This window comes from Polyodon spathula, chromosome 16 (genome assembly GCF_017654505.1).
Source record: "Polyodon spathula isolate WHYD16114869_AA chromosome 16, ASM1765450v1, whole genome shotgun sequence".
In the NCBI taxonomy this organism is placed as follows: domain Eukaryota; kingdom Metazoa; phylum Chordata; class Actinopteri; order Acipenseriformes; family Polyodontidae; genus Polyodon; species Polyodon spathula.
Window position 1 is genome coordinate 32,770,815 of NC_054549.1, and position 18,274 is coordinate 32,789,088.

Genomic DNA, 18,274 nt, shown 5'->3' on the forward strand with positions numbered 1-18,274 from the left:
TATTACAGTATATATATATATATATATATATATCTTATATATATATATAGATTGTATATATATATATATATATATATATATATATATATATATATATATATATATATATATATATATATATATATATATATATATATTTGAAATTTATTTATTTCATTTACATATTTTTATTATAAGTGATAAGGTTGTGTTAATTATATGTTTGTGTTTTTTTTTGTTCTTTTTGTTTACATTGCAGTCTAATGATATTATCAGCAATTGCACTGCTGTTATATTTTAACTGACATGTTTAAGTGAATCAGGATATAGGAGTTGTAAGTTCTTTTTTTCTTTAAGAGATGAAATTACGTAGCTTTTTAAAGAAAAAAAAGTTTATTAACACAAGAATGTATTTGTCAGGCACACTCAATACAATAGCATGTTTCCACTGCAGTAAATCACATGGGATTGCATTACCTCCTAATACTAAATAAACATGCTGGAGTTCCATCAGAATGTGTCATCAAGCAAGCATTGACTTGTGTTTACAGGACAACAGACCATCAGCGTAAGACACTAAAACCCATCTGAACTACAGATTACGATTTTGTATTTGTATCCTGAAGTTTTCTCTACATTTCTTTTGGCAAGACCTTTCTTCTAGTTTTACCTCAGAGAGCTGGTTGAGTGTGAAGAGCTCTAAATACTGTGGCCGTTGTATTCCTGTGAAGTAAATACAGCACTTTGATTGGTCTGTGATAATGAATAACTTATAAACTACAATAAAGGACAGAAGAATGCTGGCGAAAAAACACGTACCTTGTGCTTCATTGTGAAGAGCCCTGACAACCACATTGACCTCCAAGGCATCGAAACAAAAGAAAAGGAGTCGTAGACCATTAAAAAAGAAAGATGACCATGAGACTGAAAGAGATGAAAGAAACTCATGAAGGCTAAAGTTCTTGGAGCCAGGACAGCAGAGAGAGAGGTGTGACACAAAATGTCTTGGAAGATGAAAAGTTGACACTGCAGGGAGATCAGAGTGTCTGGGCATGAAAAGATTCCAAGGAACAGCCGATAGATTTAATTAAGAAGCATTTCTCATCAATTACCCTTCAGCTGCAGGAGATATGTCGTGGGTAACGGACAATGGTCTTGATAAAGTAGAAGTAAGAAGAAAAAGTTACTCATGCACTCTGATACTTAAGAGTAGGAAACGAGCAAACATGTTGATAAGAAAAACAAGTGCAGAATTAACAAGTGTAGTTGGGTAATCTGGACAGCTTTTGATTGAGACTGTCGGAGGTCTTGTTGACGGGTCAGCCTCTGTTTTGTGAACGTTTGCTTGCACACTCAATGCAACCTCAATCAGTTTTCAAGCATCAGTAAATAAACAGCAAGTTCAGTCTTTTTTTTTTCCCAAAATATCAACCTTGATGACAACGGACAGAGAAGGAGATGCTCTTCTATCTCATACTGTCAGTCTTTCTGCCAATTGAGAGGACCACAACAAAAGAAGACTGAAAAATTACACCCTGTAGCAGAGATTTACCAGAGTGTTCCTATCTGGAACTGTCAAACCCAACATGAAATCAGAATTATATCATAGCTATTGTCATGTAATTTAATGGAACTATGGATTTACTGTGATTTTTAAATCAGTGCATTGTGCAGCCTTTGCAGTAGGTTAAAAACGTTTGAAGTATATTACATTAGTTATTTTTAATATGTGTCTATATCCTAGGCTCTCACATACTTTATGACAAATTGATTTGTTCACCATGCAAAGAAAAAAAAGGAAGGCATGGCCATTATTTTCATATTTTCAGGACTCTTTTGAAAAATGGTGCTATGAAACATTTTCATGTTTGATATTTTTTCATACTGTTTCATTTTTAAGGTTCAGTGGTAAACATTCTTATTTTGTTATTATTATTATTATTAGTAGTAGTAGTAGTAGTTTAGTAGTATATTTGCATTCATTAGCACTTTTTGTTTTTGTTAAAGAAAAGTCAAGTTCATATTTCTTTATTAACCCATGTCATAAGTATTGTAATGTTAGCATGGATGGTAGAACTATCAAAGCAGAGGTGGACTGACATAGTTTTTTAACAATGATTTAAAGCATACCTTTGTTGCAAAAACCCTTGAGTGATAAGTCTCAGAAGGCAGCTCTAACATCAGTCAGAATTTGACTGAAGCTGAAAAATCTGCTTTGCAATATGAATGCTAAACTATGTACCTGTAATATCCTTGTGTTTTTATATAGAAATGTATCTGTTTTTTTATTCTTTTTTTTTAAAGAAAAAGGGAAACCCTAGAAATACACTGTTAGCATTTAACCAAGTAAAATTACTTGCGCATTATTTCAAGAAACTGTTTTGTGTGTTCGGATTTCTAATTCCTGAAGGCACGGTTGACAATATCGACAACTTTTCCAAGGACGAGCCTTTGCAGACTTTAAGCCGTGATTGTTGTAAAACGATTTTTCAAAGTGCAATTGATAACTTGTTGTAGAACGTTGTACTGATTTTATGATCAAAGTAGGATTCATTGAAAACCAAACTTTTTTAGCAATGGATTTACGTACTATCTCTAATTTACCTCAGTTGTATATATCACATGGCATCTAGTTTCAATAAACCTATTAACCGGCAATCAGGGCAAGAATTGACCCACTTCAACTAGATATGTTTGTGAATTATAATTTCTGTAATGTCTTACTATGTATTTTGTTTTACTTTGCCATCAACATGCATATAACATGAACTGTATATGACAGTGAACTAGTTTATTCATTCGTATTAGAAAAAGGGAAATTGAAAAGCAGTGGCTGTTTGTGTTTTACAACCTTTTATGCTTTATTAAGGGTATAATTGCTTTTTTAAAATAAGGGAATCAATTTTATTGTTCAGATTTCTGCTAAATTTAAAAGTGAAAAGTTTAGTGGATGCATTTTACTGTAAGTCATTTGTTTCTATCTAAATGTTGTTGTATATAAAATATCATGTGCAACTATGTACAGATCAAGGAAGAGTTTCACCTGTATACTGGGCACTGTGTTGTAGGAATCCTAATATTGGCATATACATTATTTTCAATCTGTACTTGTAGATCTAGTTATTCATGCTGTTGATTCAGTTTCATTGTGTTGTAATATATCAGTGCCACCTGTATGATCAAATTCACATGATTACCCATATCGGAGCCGTGGTTTATATATTAATGGAAATACATTGTGTTTACTCTTAAAAGGAAACACATGTGGTTGCTTCAGAACCTGTAGGTTTGGAAGTGTATTAATTATGTTTATGATTTTCTGCATTTAAGCTCATATGTTAACCCTAAATTAATTCTGAGGTGTTACATTTTTAAGTTTATTGGTTTGTAAAAACAATATATTTTTTTGCCTGATCTCTGTTTGTTAAACTATGCACTGAAAGCTGTTTTGATGACTATTCACTGCTTATCAAATAAATTATTTTGATAGACGGGGTTGACTTTGATGTTTTCACTTCCATGAACAAAACAAATATTAAGCTGTGGAACGGAAGAGGCGATATGATGGAATTATTGCTGCTCACAAATCTAGTTGAGAATTCATTTGTAAGGCTTAAATATGTATTCCAATACAGCTTAGAGATTGATCCTACTAATAATTTACTCTCAGATATGATTCCTCACTTGTGTCGGTAGTAGATGAAATGCATATAAAACAGGCCTCTTAGCATAATGCATTATGGGATAGTATATAACATCAGATTCTGTAATGCAATTGTTAAAAACAAACTCTTACTGAGATATTTTACTGTATGCTGTATTTTTCTGTGTAATAGATAATGCAGAACAGTATATGGCAAAAAGAAATGTGAAGAATTGAGGATATTTGTGATATCTGTTGTTCATGGCTACTTGTAAATTAGTGGGTACTTAAGTGAGCAGAGGGCCCTCTAGTGGAGATTTGGTAATACTACTAATAATAATGTCTCCCACTAAAGCTATGGGTCCTGACCTTGTAAAATACAATCAGTAGAGTTGACAGCTTAATTAAGCCATTGTGTTGCCTTAGTACTCAGTAAAAATAATAACACTTTGCTGGTGTGCTGTGGTTAAAACACTATTATAATTAAAATAATATCTTCCCTTGGTTTGTAAGGGGTGAAAACTTTTTTTTTTTTTTTTTTGGGGGGGGGGGGGGGGGGGGGGGGGGCATTTTGAATGAATCCAGTTGGTCTTGTGTTTTGGCTTTTTTCTCCAGGGCACAATTCAGCCATTCTGTAAGGACTACTTTTATCATTCAAATGTATTGTCTTTCCACTGAAAAGTAATTTAGGTATTGCAATTTCTTCAAAACCAATCATGGATTTACTGCAAACTGTAATGGAATGTTTTATTAAAGATATGTATAACTTATTTGTTTCCAAGGATTGTAAACTGTTTTTTTTTTGGCTGAACATCACAAATAAGTGGCTATCAAGGATGGCCTGTTTAAATTATTATTATTATTATTATTATTATTATTATTATTATTATTATTATTATTATTATTATTATTACCATTTCTTACATTTTCTTTTTTGTAGCAACGTATTTCCCACAGTGGTTCTGTAAGAATCATTTAGTCTTTTAACCCCTGATAACAGACTTGTTTAAAACTCCTGTTTAATATTTAATGATGGCTGTGAGCCATGGAGGCAGAATCAGCATCTTGCAATGTCTGGTGGTATCTTAAAAGCTAATGGAAATTGAACTACAGAAATTGCACTTTTAACTGCCCCAATGGGTCAGTATATCTGCGTTTTTGCATGAGTGGGCTAACGGTTATTGTGCATTCACACAGTACATCTTTTGATTTACAGCACAGGGGAATCACCCTGCATTTAAACAACCCCCTATTTCTAGGGGTAATCTTGTGATAGCCACAAATAGGTATTTGATACAATCCAGGGTTATTCCCCAGTGCTGTAAAATGTGCCAGTAAAATCCAGCTGTGGCTAATCCAGGTCCCATTTTCAACAGTATGTAATTATTTATCTATTTTAATAATGATTTTAATAATAATGAATATTGGCCTATAACAACAGGTATTTTAATATAGAACTCTTTTCAATATAAGCATGACTACCCTGCACTATATTCAATCGGATAAGTTCAACAGTGTGCTTACGGTTATATTATATTTCGCTTTCTCTAAATAAACAGCCTGCAAGTCTTAACACATCTTGTTAAGCATACAAGGCAACACACAGACTGCAAAAGAACAGAACAGCAGCTAGGTTCACTCTTACCTCCTACTGTTGATTGTGGAAACTATAGAGAAATGACATGCAAGAATAAATGACTTGAGATTAGTTCTCACTGTTGTCTGTTGTCGCTGTTTTGTGAAGAGTATTTCTAGTTTAATGTACTGTAAGCGCTAGCCCTGAAGTGACAGTGGCTCACCATATTACATGATTAGTAAACTCACTTGACGTAAGCAATTATTACTTGTTATATGAAACTCACATATTTGTTTTATCTCCTCATAGATAAGGAATTGACGTGCAGTTTGCAGACAGGCAATCTGTGACCTGATATTCATGTTATAGGTAATATCCACTTCTTTCCATGCTATCATGTTTGCCCTGGAGTTGAGCAGCATTTATCAACTTTTTCTGATTTTATCTTTTTCCTGTATGTGTTAAAGTTTTAAACCCTAAATCCTATACCACCCTTACACAGTATCGGTTTATATAAAAGCACAGGTTGCTGGATGGATTGGGTTAAAATCAGAATCCGGGTTATGTTTATAGAAGGGTAAATATGAGTGGCATATAATAAGTAGCTACTCTCTCTGGCTGAGAAGTTTAAAAACTGTATAATAGGAGAAAATAAAGAAGCAATGTAAATCTGGACACCATGAAGAAAATACTTATCTATATTCATTAAAGACCTGTGTTGTTCATGATCTGGAACTTTAAGTAGTCTTAAAGTTTACAAATACGGAAAAGGAATGCAACACTATAGTGGCAATGGTCTGTTGACTGTCTGGAGATGGTGTGTTTTTGTCTCTGTTTATTTACCTTGTTACCAAGTGATATTTACTTGTGCAGTGTGCATTTAGAATGCTTTGTGGCCGTTTGGGCAGGAATGCACTGCAAACAAAGTCCTGTGCATTCGAGCTAACCTATTCTTTCCAATAGATGTATCCTGCACCATAAAACCAGACTTTTTATGTCTATGTATGTATGAAGCTTCTGCTCTTATCACTTGTATTGTTGCGATGAGAGAGAGATCTTGTGACCATGGAAATGACATTTTCTTTAACTTTAAGGGGCTGCCCAGTCATGTAATAAGCTTTATAGTGTCCTGTATAACTGCCTTGTTCTGTGCTTGGATCTTTGTCCAAAAAAACTCTTTGAGTGTATTTTAAAAGCCTTGTCTATAGAGTGTCTTGCAGCAGTGAAATACTGTGGACCAAAAAATTCAAATAACTATGCATGAATAATGAATTAAGTGTAATTCTCAATACTCTGAAAGTAGAAATTCCCTGTTCACCTTGTTGCCGTAGGGAGCTCTCCACATCTCAGACAGCCCTGAAGACATAAAGATACATACACATGCAGGTGCCCTGTCATTAGTCTTCTGTAAGAGCGTTTTATAATCTGCAGTGAGGCTGGAATCGTTGTTAACATGACGTGTTGGATGATGAATGATTTCCATATAATAAGAAACAGAAGTCCCCTTTGCACGGTGGGAGGTGGGAGTCGATAAACAGTAAAATTTCTAAAAGAATATCTTTCTTTGTCTGGATTTATCACTCATGACACCTGGATTCCTGCCAAAGACTCTATGAGGAAGTGGGTAATGTGATGGGTTGTTACAGGGAAGCAAATGCAATCTCACGATTAATAATTGAAAGTCTTACTGACTTGACTGAAGCAGATGTTGCAGGTGCTTTATCATTTATATAATACCATGTACTTTTTATAATTTGTATTTAAATAAAATAAAAAAATAATAATTTACAAACACGTCAAATATTTTCCAACATCCAAATTTGTTCCTGGAGTCGGTAAGTGGAAATATGACGGCATTCTTTATATTATCTTTCAATACATGAAGTGTCATTGTACAGTATTGGTCTTTATGCATAATGAGAAGTACCCATGGGAAAAAACAGGAAGGAACTGAGAGCAAGACCTGGGGCCCTAACAGGTGTGCTGTATCCATGTCACAATATCTGATAGAACATTTTTTCAAGTAAGGAAATGTAATATTTAATCAGATCACGCAGTGACTGTAGGCAAAACATGGCAGTGGTGAGGATGAGCTTTGGTAGACAGTGTTCTGTTTAAATTTAAAATATATAAAAAAAATATTTTTGTTACTCACAAAGCAACTGTGACAGAGTTAGAAGATAATATGCGTGAATTTGAATATCATTGAGAAGAGACATTAAAGAGGGGAGGGGGGGAATGTGGGATGTAATGCTTTTTTTAAAGTAAATCATCAGACATTTTTTACAGAAATCCGTTAAATTATGTATAAGGCAATCTAACAGACTTACTTTAAAAGGTTAATTTGTGACGTAACTTGATGTCTTTGATGCTACATTTATTAAATTGTTCTAAAATATGATTGTAAGAAAGATCCAAGACAAAGCGTAATGGCTGGTATTTTAAAGCAGGGCGCTGTGTGATTGGGTAAAAGCAGCAGTCTTGGTTTGGTATTGTTGTTAGAGATTTCCATGTCAATAATCAATAGTGTTCCATGTCCATGAGCTACTGCAACAGTTGTTAACTGACTTGGTTTGTCTCCCACAGAGATTAACATATTAAGGGTACATTGACAAATACTCTGTGTAACTGAGGTACGCCGTGCATTCCCAGATGTACAGACTTCTCACAAAGATTAAAACAGTAAGAATATACCAAAGTACCATAGTGACTTAGCCATTGCATCATTTGTATAAATCTACGAATAATAAGAATAATGTGCACGCTTTTGAAACTGCTGATTTGCACATCTTATGTTATAACCCAAGGGGCAGCACATTTTCTTTTTTCCTGTGTTGTTTTAAAATCCGCAGGGAGTTTTAAATTGTCTCAAAAGAAGAAGGTTGCTCGGCTTTATTCCTGCTGTGAGGTGTCTTGTAAAGTGTGTTTCCAGTGGAGAAGTAAGAACAGGAGAAGCACTGTAAACAATATCCTGGCAACGAATGAACAAGAATGTTAGATTAACATTACTGCTACTTGACTTTAAAATTGCAGATCTGTATTCTTCCTTTCAAAGATAGACAACACCCACAGTGATGTACTCCTGAACAGTTGGTGAGTATTCTGAGCTTCTTCCCTGGGCAACTCCAGCACTCTGTGTACAACCAAATAATACAAGCTTGTACCTGTGAAGTTATCAAACTCAATAAAGCTTCGTTTGAACAGTATGCCAGGTAAGGGGCTTATGGTTGAACGGTTTGGTATATTGTGGGCCCTAATAATAGCTCTGTATTAAAATAAATAATATCGTATTTTATATATATATATATATATATATATATAAATATTTTATATATATATATATATATATATATATATATATATATATATATATATATATATGGGTGGTGGTGGGTTGCTGTTGTAATTTTCAGTTTGTTTTTTGCAGCGGAGTGGTGACATTTCTCAGTATATGAAGTCAGCTAAGCCCTCAAACTTTAGTCTTTTAACTCCATTCATTAAATACTATTAACAGTCCACTCAAGTTATTTAAACTTAAATGTTCTGGGGGGAAAAAAAAGAAAATAATTATTAAGATTTGTCTGAACTGAAAACTGTAACTGTTAGAGGCACATGACTAACATAGGGAACCATTACCTAAGAGGAAAAAACAAACCAAATGGAATTTGTGTCATTGGAACTGCTGTTGATTATCGTGTTTTCCCTTGGACTCAGATTAAGTCCATTTGCCCTGACACAATACGTACGTTTGATAGAAGTTTGTGGTTTTGTCTCCCCATTCACGTGTGTTACCTGTGTGGAAAAGAATAGGCCCCCACTTGACCACACATAGATTCATGTAGGCAGTACAGAACACAGGTATGTGGCTCATGTGGGGTTCTATTGCACAGATCACAGGATTATGCACAAAGGCAGAGTTATGGCTGCACAGTATATATTATCTACCATGTTTGCTAAAGGTTAGGTAAAACTCCCCTGCAGTATGGAAGATGAAATGCCTTTTAAGTCTGATTTCCTACCACTGGTTTACTCATATGAACAGTGCATTACCAACGGTGTCATGACAATATTTGGTACCAATGAAAATGTGGTACCCTGTGCAGTGTGCAACTATGAGTCTAGAACTAGAAACTAGAGTCTTTGGGTGTCAGGGTACATGTTTTCTAAAGTAACTTTGTACTTAACATGTAACTAACATGTAACTGATTAATTTGATATAAACTATAGACTACTGATATTAATGAACAGTTCACTGTATTAGATAGGCAGTTAAAAATGTTTCAGTGTTTAAAATCTATCAATTAGTTGACTGTAAAGATTTTACATTAAAGCATAGTGTTTTTTTTGTTTTTTTTAGAAACTGTCTTACTAACCTCATGTATGCTTGTAATTTATGCATGTTAGGTAGGGAGAGAGAGAGAGAGAGGTATTATCATATTATCTTTTTTTTTTTTGTACTGTACCTGTAAAAATGATCAAGTACAATATTTGCCAGGTGTCGAGTTCCTAAACTATTTATTATGGCCATGCAATATTTGTCATCGTATTAGTTTGAAAATCAGTTAATTGGATTACATCATTTTAGTTCAGCTCAATCACACTCTATAACCACTAAGATGATCTCAGAACTGTTTTATTGGTTTAACTATACCAAAAATTGCCTTTGGACAGCATATCAACATGTGTCATTTTTACATATCATATCGTGGCGCTGCTACCACATTTTTACGTTACATCTCGTTACATGCTGAAATTATTTTTAAGAAATATAATTACATAACCTAACGAATTACATCAAGCCAGTACATTTTATTAAAGGGGGTTGTTGAAATTCTTGATTAGTTAATGTAATATGTATTTTCATTGCTTCCCAAAAGTTTATAAGAATAAATAAACAAACAAACAAATACATACATCAAACTAATTATTGCAGGGATGATTAAACGAATTGAAAAGGTTAAACCCTAAACTATGCAATTCTCTTGTTGGTCCAAAGTTACTTATGTACCTTAGTTTAACTTAAAGCAAAAAGTGCTTCGTGGAAACTTGTTACTAGCACTATTTGTATATGAAAAAAATGAAATGTATGACACAGAATATATGTATTTCATTTCACATAGCTAGACCTTGGGTGCTTTGATTATTTGTCACGTGCCATATTTGTATTGAGTCTGAACGAAAACTACCTCAACTTTACAGCCATTGGCTAAATTTGTCTTGGGTGGAGTTGCGATTTCCGGAAATTGGCTGTCTTCTTTACTCATTAATGACATTGGACAGCGTTTGCTTGCGGGAACTCAAGCGTCACATCGAGGATTCACCTACCAATGCGCAAGAGGAGCCAGTTTTCATTTACAAATCAGGAACTTTGGGAATTATCTTGTCATGTTCGCTCGCAGTTCCAAAAAGAGACATTCCAGCAGATCTGTAAGTAATACAAGCTGGGTGTGTTTTGCTATTTTATCTGCAGTTTAGGCAAAGGTGAAGGTGGCATTGTTATAGCGTTCTGGGATTCTCGGAGTTTGTACGGTGTATCTCCATGCATGCTACACAGCTTTATCGGCCAAAAAAGGGTGATTTGTGTCTAGTACTGAAGTCGTATTATTACTACTATTGCAGAAGGAAGCACATTTTCAGAAAATTGTTGTTTTTTTTTTGCTTGCACCAGCAGGTTTAATCAAGGTTACAGTTTTAAACCATGCATTTTTTTTTTTTTTTTTTTTTTTTTTAATAAATAAATAAAATAAAAAAATATGCAACAATGTTTGTTGTTGGATAAATAAAAAGAAAAAGACAGAAAAATGCAGCCACTGGCACATACTATCAAAATGTTTGAACAGGCACTTGCCCAAGAAAAGGTAGTTTGGTCATACTTACTACAGTAAAGTACAGTACATTTCTTTTTTCATGTAATACGTTTTAATTGTCTTTGTGCAAGGTAATATGCATTAATCTTATTTATCATTAATGACAAACCTCAAGAAACATTACTATTTTAAACTGTTGTCTCACTTGTATATATTTTTTTCAAAGCTCAATACTTAATTTTTCATAAAGCTGAAAGTATTGTCTTTAATATCTGAGAGCTGTTAATGAAAATACATTTTTATATGATAAATACATATGCATTCTTTCATATTTGTCAGCTTTTCACCTTTCTGGACAACATTAAAAAATGCTGTGAAGGTATAATACCTGGAACTTTTAGTATAGAAGGTATTAGGGATAGCTTAGATTGGATTTAAAATGAAAATTGCTCTGCAGCTATGGTCTAGTGGGTTTCTAAAACAGGCTGTGACTCGATTTGGATGAGTGGGTATCTACAAGTTTTAAATTGGTTTTCATTGAAACTGGGAGTCCTGGTGGGTCCAGTCAGACATCAGATTCATAGATTTTTAGAACAAAGTGCAGTGAGGATTAAATTAGCAGTCATCATGACCAGGTATTTTTTCCAATTAAAAAAAAAAAAATTCAAAATGTGTTCCTGTCTAACATCATTGATATTTTGTAGCTATAAGATGGGGATTTATGTCATTTTTTTGTTTCCTTCATGTGGTCACTGGTACATTCCTTTCAGTAGTACAAATATATGTCTCAATGCATCACACCTGCTCTATATTTAACTTCCTTAGAGACTTTGATTTATAGGTCTCTTAGTTAGATTCATATGCCTTTTTGTTTGGTTTTTCAAGCCAAGGGAATCCAAAATAGCCACAGAAATATCTAGTTCTTTTAATAAATAATGTATTTACTTAATACACAAACTGACTTTCCTCTTAACCTGTGTGCATTGGCCTAAACAGAAACTTTAGGAAAAGCCACCCTCACAAAATAACTGTTGAATTCAACTGTAGTGTATTTCATTGGTCATCCTGCATCATCTGCAACTATTTTAGATGGTTCCATGAGTGGGTCACTAAATGAGGTTCCTAAGCCTTTACTAATAAATATTTGTAGGAAACCATATTCTAATCCTTTGGTCCAAGCCAGTGCTGGGATGACTTTTACAGCTTGGCTAACGAGGTGCACCTGCAGTACAGTAGTCTAGACTGATTACTGACTGCTCATGCCAACATTAGTTGAAGCCTCTGTAATTAAACTTAATATACACTGACATACTGTACCAGTAGGCTAAAAACATCACTTGAATGTTTTACTGTCACTTTTAAACTGTCACACATGAACGTGAATATATCCTGTCAAAAAAAAAAAAAAGCACCATACTGTTATACAACTTTCAACAACTTTTGAAAACACGACTTGTTTAATTTTTTTGTTTAGAACTAAATCAGCTTGGTTATTATAGACTGGACACATGAAGGTGTTTCATATTTTTTTTTTACACTAGTTTTTTTTTTAGCATTAAAACTGTCAAAGACTCTCCAAATATAGTAAGTACACTGATATCCACTTTTCCTATGCCCTTTTCCTTTCGTTTGAGATTATGATTTTTGTTTTTCTATATTGTACTCTATTGTCAGGTACTGTTAATTGTGACTAGCATGGTTCCAACACGGAGTTAGTGAATGGATTTGATTTCTTTGACGGTGTACATTTCCGGAACCTCCTTATGCATTTGAATTAATAACACAAAAAAGAGATGGGGATAATCTGTACCATGTGTCGCTAGGGAAGCTCTATAAGGTTTAACCTTTAATTGCTTGATACATTTGCAGTTTATCTGCACACTTAAGGGTAAAGAACATTGTTATATTGTATCAAGCTGTCTGTATCCACAAGTTTTTTTTTTTTAAATCTGTGATTTGTTTTAAACCATTTGCAGTTGACTGCTCTTGATGACCCCGAAAGAGGACAGCTTTGTAATGTGTGTGGAGATCAGTGTCCTGGCTTTGTGTTGCATAAATGGAGGTATGTAATTGTGTTCATGTCAGTAATTGACTATTTCTTTATATATTTTTCTGATGGTGATCCTGGTGGTTCATTTTGTAAATATTTTCCATTCTGTTTATGTTTACAACTAGGAGAAAATAAATAAACTTCAGTGCAGCATGCAGGAAAATTGTTAGTCAGTTGAAATACAAAACAAATATTTAATTTGCTATATTTAAGAGAAACGCTTTGAAAATCATTATGGTATTTAGTATATGTATTTTTAAAGATGATAATTAAGGGACTTTGTAAAAAATGAATAGTTTGTTTATTAATGTAGTATTTGGCGTATTGAATCCCTCACCCTTGTAATTACTGTATAGATAGAAAAATAAAGAAAGCACTGGATTTGGCTGCAGAGAGTATTATATTAGTCATGTGCTGATTTTGTTCAAATACAGAAAGTAGCAATAACTCCTAGTTTTAGCATACTTGAACTGTTTAAAACATAACAATTCAGCTGTTTATTAAATACTTTTTCAGCATTTGTTATGTTACTGTGATTCTGTTTCAGTAGAAAGCATATTTTGGTGACAGCATTTCCAGCTATCCCTTTGCAGATCAACAATATACTTTAAACAGCTGCTGAGATGACTTGGCTAGAGTGCAGTGTGGGTCCCAATGATAAATGCTTAGATGTTTGCAGTTGCTTCTTTTTAAATGCCGAAACTAAATAGCATTGCCAGATTGTTAGACATGACTTTAAACAGTGCATTTTGTGTTGTTTTTTTCCGATTTGATTAACCCTGTTGGTAAATCACAATTTGCGAATTTACTGAGCAATGGAAAGAGATGGTTTTTGAAAAGGTTCAGAGAGCAGTTCTTGTAAGTTGCATCTTATGATCAGTGGTCTCAGATAAGCCAATTAGTCCCTTAATAGGCTGAAACTTTCCCTCTGCATGCCAACAATTTAACTCTGTGATAAAGGAAGTAAATTAACTTTGTGCTGTAAAGACAGAATTTACAACACGCTGGAGGGAATTAGATGTGAAGGCTTGTAAACCTGCAGTCACTCTCAACCATTACAGTGTAATTACTAACGCAGGAATGTTTCCTTAATTGTGGCAAAACAATTAACTGTGGCCCTTTTTCATCCATTTATAGCAGATGATTTAGTATAGTTTAGGAGACTTGGCAAATGCAGAAAGATAGTGAAAGACTTAATCTTGAAGGCCAGTGTAAGAGATATGTCTGCACTTTTTTTTCCTTCTTCTATTTTTGCCTGGAATGATTGTGCCATGACTGAAAACAATCTTAATACCTAGTTCCATGTTTTGCTTACTGTAAAAGGCTATTTTCCTTCTTTTCTAAAGGTGACGTCATATTCTAATTTGCTGCCTGGATTATTGCTGCATGTTTGGCTGTTTTAGGTTGCAGTTGTGGGGAAATCTGTGGAGGACTTTTTTTTGTGAGCGCTAAATGGTACACTTCACCATAAAGACTCTTTTGTTATAAAACCTTCTTTTCCGAAGAAAGCGAGGACACTTCTGCCATTCAAAGAACATAAATGCACAATATGATTTTTGTTCAGTGATGCACATATTTTTTTACAGAGGGGAATATCTGTATTTTGTTATAGTCACTGTTTTCGGGTTACAGACAATGTTTGCATATGGCAAAATCAACAGAAAGATGAGAACAGAGATAAACCATAATCTGTAGGGAAGTCAGACATGTAATGGTAGATTTTCTCAGTATATGTAAAGGCAATTTAGCAATTTAATTTTAGCAGTAGATCTGGTGCTAAAGCTTTGGATTGTGTGGTATGGGAATTTAAATACTTTAATTATATACTGTCTGTATGTATTTTAAATCGGAATATTTTCATGGGAGTGCTTAGGTAAGCTATATGTTTCCCTAGCCTAGGGAGCATGCACTTTTAACATAGTCGGTCTCAGGACCTTTGTGAAATATTTAGTAGTTAATTTTTTTTTCTTTCTACTAAATATTCAATGCCTGTTCATCCATTCAGAACTTGTGTCCCTTCTTGCAAATATTGGGGTGCTCTGATCATTACTTTGTTTTCTAGATATGCAAGTCCTTTTAAGATAGACCCCCTTTTAATACCATGTTTTATTTACAACTGTATATTATTATTAAAAGTGGCATATCTGTGCTGTTTTGAAATGGAAATAATTAGTAAGCATATATATATATATATATATATATAGCTATATATATATATATATATATATATATATATATATATATATATATATATATATATATATATATATATATATATATATTTCAACCCAGGAAGAAGAATTTCATGTATTTTAAATAAAACAAGAAATGCATGACTCTGTCTTTCATTTGCTTACTGCAGTGTTACCATGTGAAAGTTATTGTATAAAATATGATTCAAATATAACGTTACTTTATATTACTTTAGGGTCAATGCATATTGTTGTACTTTATCCTAATTGAAGGAGCAGCAATACATATTTAACAGTGTTGCACTTATATATGGATAACAAAACATGTTTCCATGGGATATTTTTTTAAAAATATATGATATTTACTTGACCTGTGGTGTCTCTGGAAAACTAGTTGTTCACTAAGCAGTGAAAAAAAAAAACATGAAAACACAATTGATGAGTTAATACTAAGTTACCACAAACCTTTTTCCTGAAATATTTATGTTTGCTTTTAGCCTGATTGATTTCTTTTGTAGTAATGAGCCTCATTACAAGCACTATTAACATCTGTTTTATGAGAGCTTGATACTGGATATGCCATATCTTATGACTCAGTTAGAATTTTCTAAAGGAACTGTTCTGGTGTGCTTCTTTGAAAAGTATCTTGAGAGTAAACATCTACCAAAGTATGTGCTCAGGTTTTTTTTTAAAAAGAGAACATTTGCATGTCTCAGAATAAGATACAAAAGGTAATGGTGAGACCAGACTTCTCAAGTGTTACATTCACAGGACTGGTTGTGCTGCCGACTTAAGTCTGTGATGCGGTGTTATTTTGAAGGGTGTGTATGTAGACAAAGCTCTTTCTCTGCTTAGCAACACAAAAATGTAACCCAGCACTAAACTGCTTGGATTCTGCAAGAAGCAGAAACCCAATACAGAGACATTTCAAACTCTCAGGAGCCCCTGTCCTTGCTGTAACCTTATCGGATCTGCATCACACTGAACCGGTTACCGATCAACATGTTAACAAGCAGGTGGATGAAATAAAGCTGTCGCTGGTATTTTGGCATGTGAATAGCCTTTTAAAAAGTTATTTTTCGCATAATGTGTTACACAAGAAACTGAAGAAAAACGTGGTGGCCACAACCAGACAAAAGAGGAGTGAATTTACAGCTTTCCCTCTCGCAATTAGCATGGATATGCAGACCTGCAAGGTGATAAATGGGTGTCATGATAAAGGAGCAAATTGCTTTCACTGCCACTCTCTCCCTTTTGATATGGAAAATTGGTAACATCTGCACCATACATAGCATTTCAATGAATCCCACTACTTTATCTAATGACTTAATTTCTTTTTTTTTTAAACGCAGTGCTTTTAGGGAAAGATAATAGAAGTCACAAATTGTTGCCTGTCTGAAGCCACCTTATTAAGTTAGGTGAATGCCAATTCACATGTTTTTGTCTAATATCAAGCTTTTTCTTTTTACTATTAGGGATTCTATTTTGTTGAAGCCCCGAAAGACAGTGTTGACCTTTTTTTGGTATTCTGTGAATGGAGAGTGGTTACAGTGGTCAGTGAATGGAGAGTGGTTACATACTTGAGAAAGTTTATTTTGCACTACACGTCTGACAAGAGTTGGAATACATTTTCTTCACTCGTTTTTTTCTTTTTGTATTGAAGACAGCTTTACTAATTGTGATCACGTTTACACAGATGGCGAGAGCATTCACACTGCCTGGTGAAGCATAGAGTCCCTCATGAAAAGGTTGATCAGGAATACCAGTGTGTTGGTCTCTAAGAAATTGAAATGGAAATGTGTTATTCACTGTGTTCTGAAGAGCATGCCCGCTCTGTATATCGTCAGACTATTGAGGTGGTTGTCGTTTCGAATCCAAAATGCAAATGTGTTAGCATTCTGATCCAATGTTTTCAAATATTTTAAATGTATATTTTATTTTTGACTCAATAGGTTTATGAACGCTTTATTTAAGTACTTTTCATCTGGAGGATTAATCGCTGCAGAAGAAAGGTGAAGGATGTTCTTGAATTTTATATAAATGTTTCTTAAACAACATTGATTCTGGGTGTGAAAAACCAAGCTGCACGGCCAATGAAAAATCACCTTTGTTTCCTTTCAGTGTCAAGTATAAATATGGTAAATAACCAAGTGCTTACAGGATCTCTGGTTATGGTTATGAACCCCCTCCCACCCCCTGGGGGGGTGGGGGTTGGGGGGACTGTACACAAGCTTTAGTTACATGACCACTCTACTGTATACTGGACTATCAGTTTAGTTTTTTAGGCATCAGAGACTAAAACAGATGCACTGTTACAGATGACAGTCGTCGTGTCTGTCATCTATCTGAAATGCATTATTTTAATTCTTGTACAATATGAGCATCACTCGTGTTTTCTGCTCCAAAATGCCCAGCGGATAGGCACTGAGTGCAGTTGGTGACCCTAACAAGGCCTTTGATTGTAATGTTAAACCTCAGCTTAGATCAATGTAGCTCTTTATTGTAGATGAAAGAATGCTGCCTCAGTTTGAATCTTGCTTATAATTACATTAATTCCCCATCTCTTTTTTTGAAAGTTTAAGGGATTTGGTATTGAGCTGATGCACCCCGTTATTGTTTTTGGGCAACTTCAGCAGACTTCCCAAATGGAAGAAGCTGACAAACCACTAAATCAAATTCACATTCACGCCAATTAATAGCATTAACACAATATGCAGCTGGGTTTCAGAGCACAAAAGCAACGTTTGAAAAGGCTTAAGACTCGTGATCACCTGATTATTGGGTAACACATTCCAAAAGAAACCTGTTCAGTGAACGAGAAACCAAAAGAAGACTATTCAGAAACATTTTATGGTTGTCTTGACAGTTAGATATTTATAATTATAACGTGTCATATCTGAGAACCTGGATAATGGGATACTGCAGCTTTATTCAACACTAGTGTGATGCCAGAGAGAGACACATAGAGTTAAGCTTAGAATTCATGCAATTGTGTGCAAAAGTTCAATGTCTGATTTCATTTTTTTT

At 34.1% G+C, this 18,274-nt stretch overlaps 1 protein-coding gene across 1 annotated transcript in view; it reads left to right on the forward strand.

The window, feature by feature from the left end:
* The first annotated feature begins 10,512 nt into the window (after positions 1-10,512).
* The window catches only part of LOC121329204 (prickle-like protein 2), a 65,534-nt gene continuing 57,772 nt past the window's right edge, over positions 10,513-18,274 (forward strand). The window contains exons 1-2 of the mRNA XM_041274675.1: positions 10,513-10,625; positions 12,982-13,067. Coding sequence (XP_041130609.1) covers positions 10,584-10,625; positions 12,982-13,067 — 128 coding nt within the window. The 5' untranslated portion in view covers positions 10,513-10,583. The remainder of the gene's footprint in view (positions 10,626-12,981; positions 13,068-18,274) is intronic.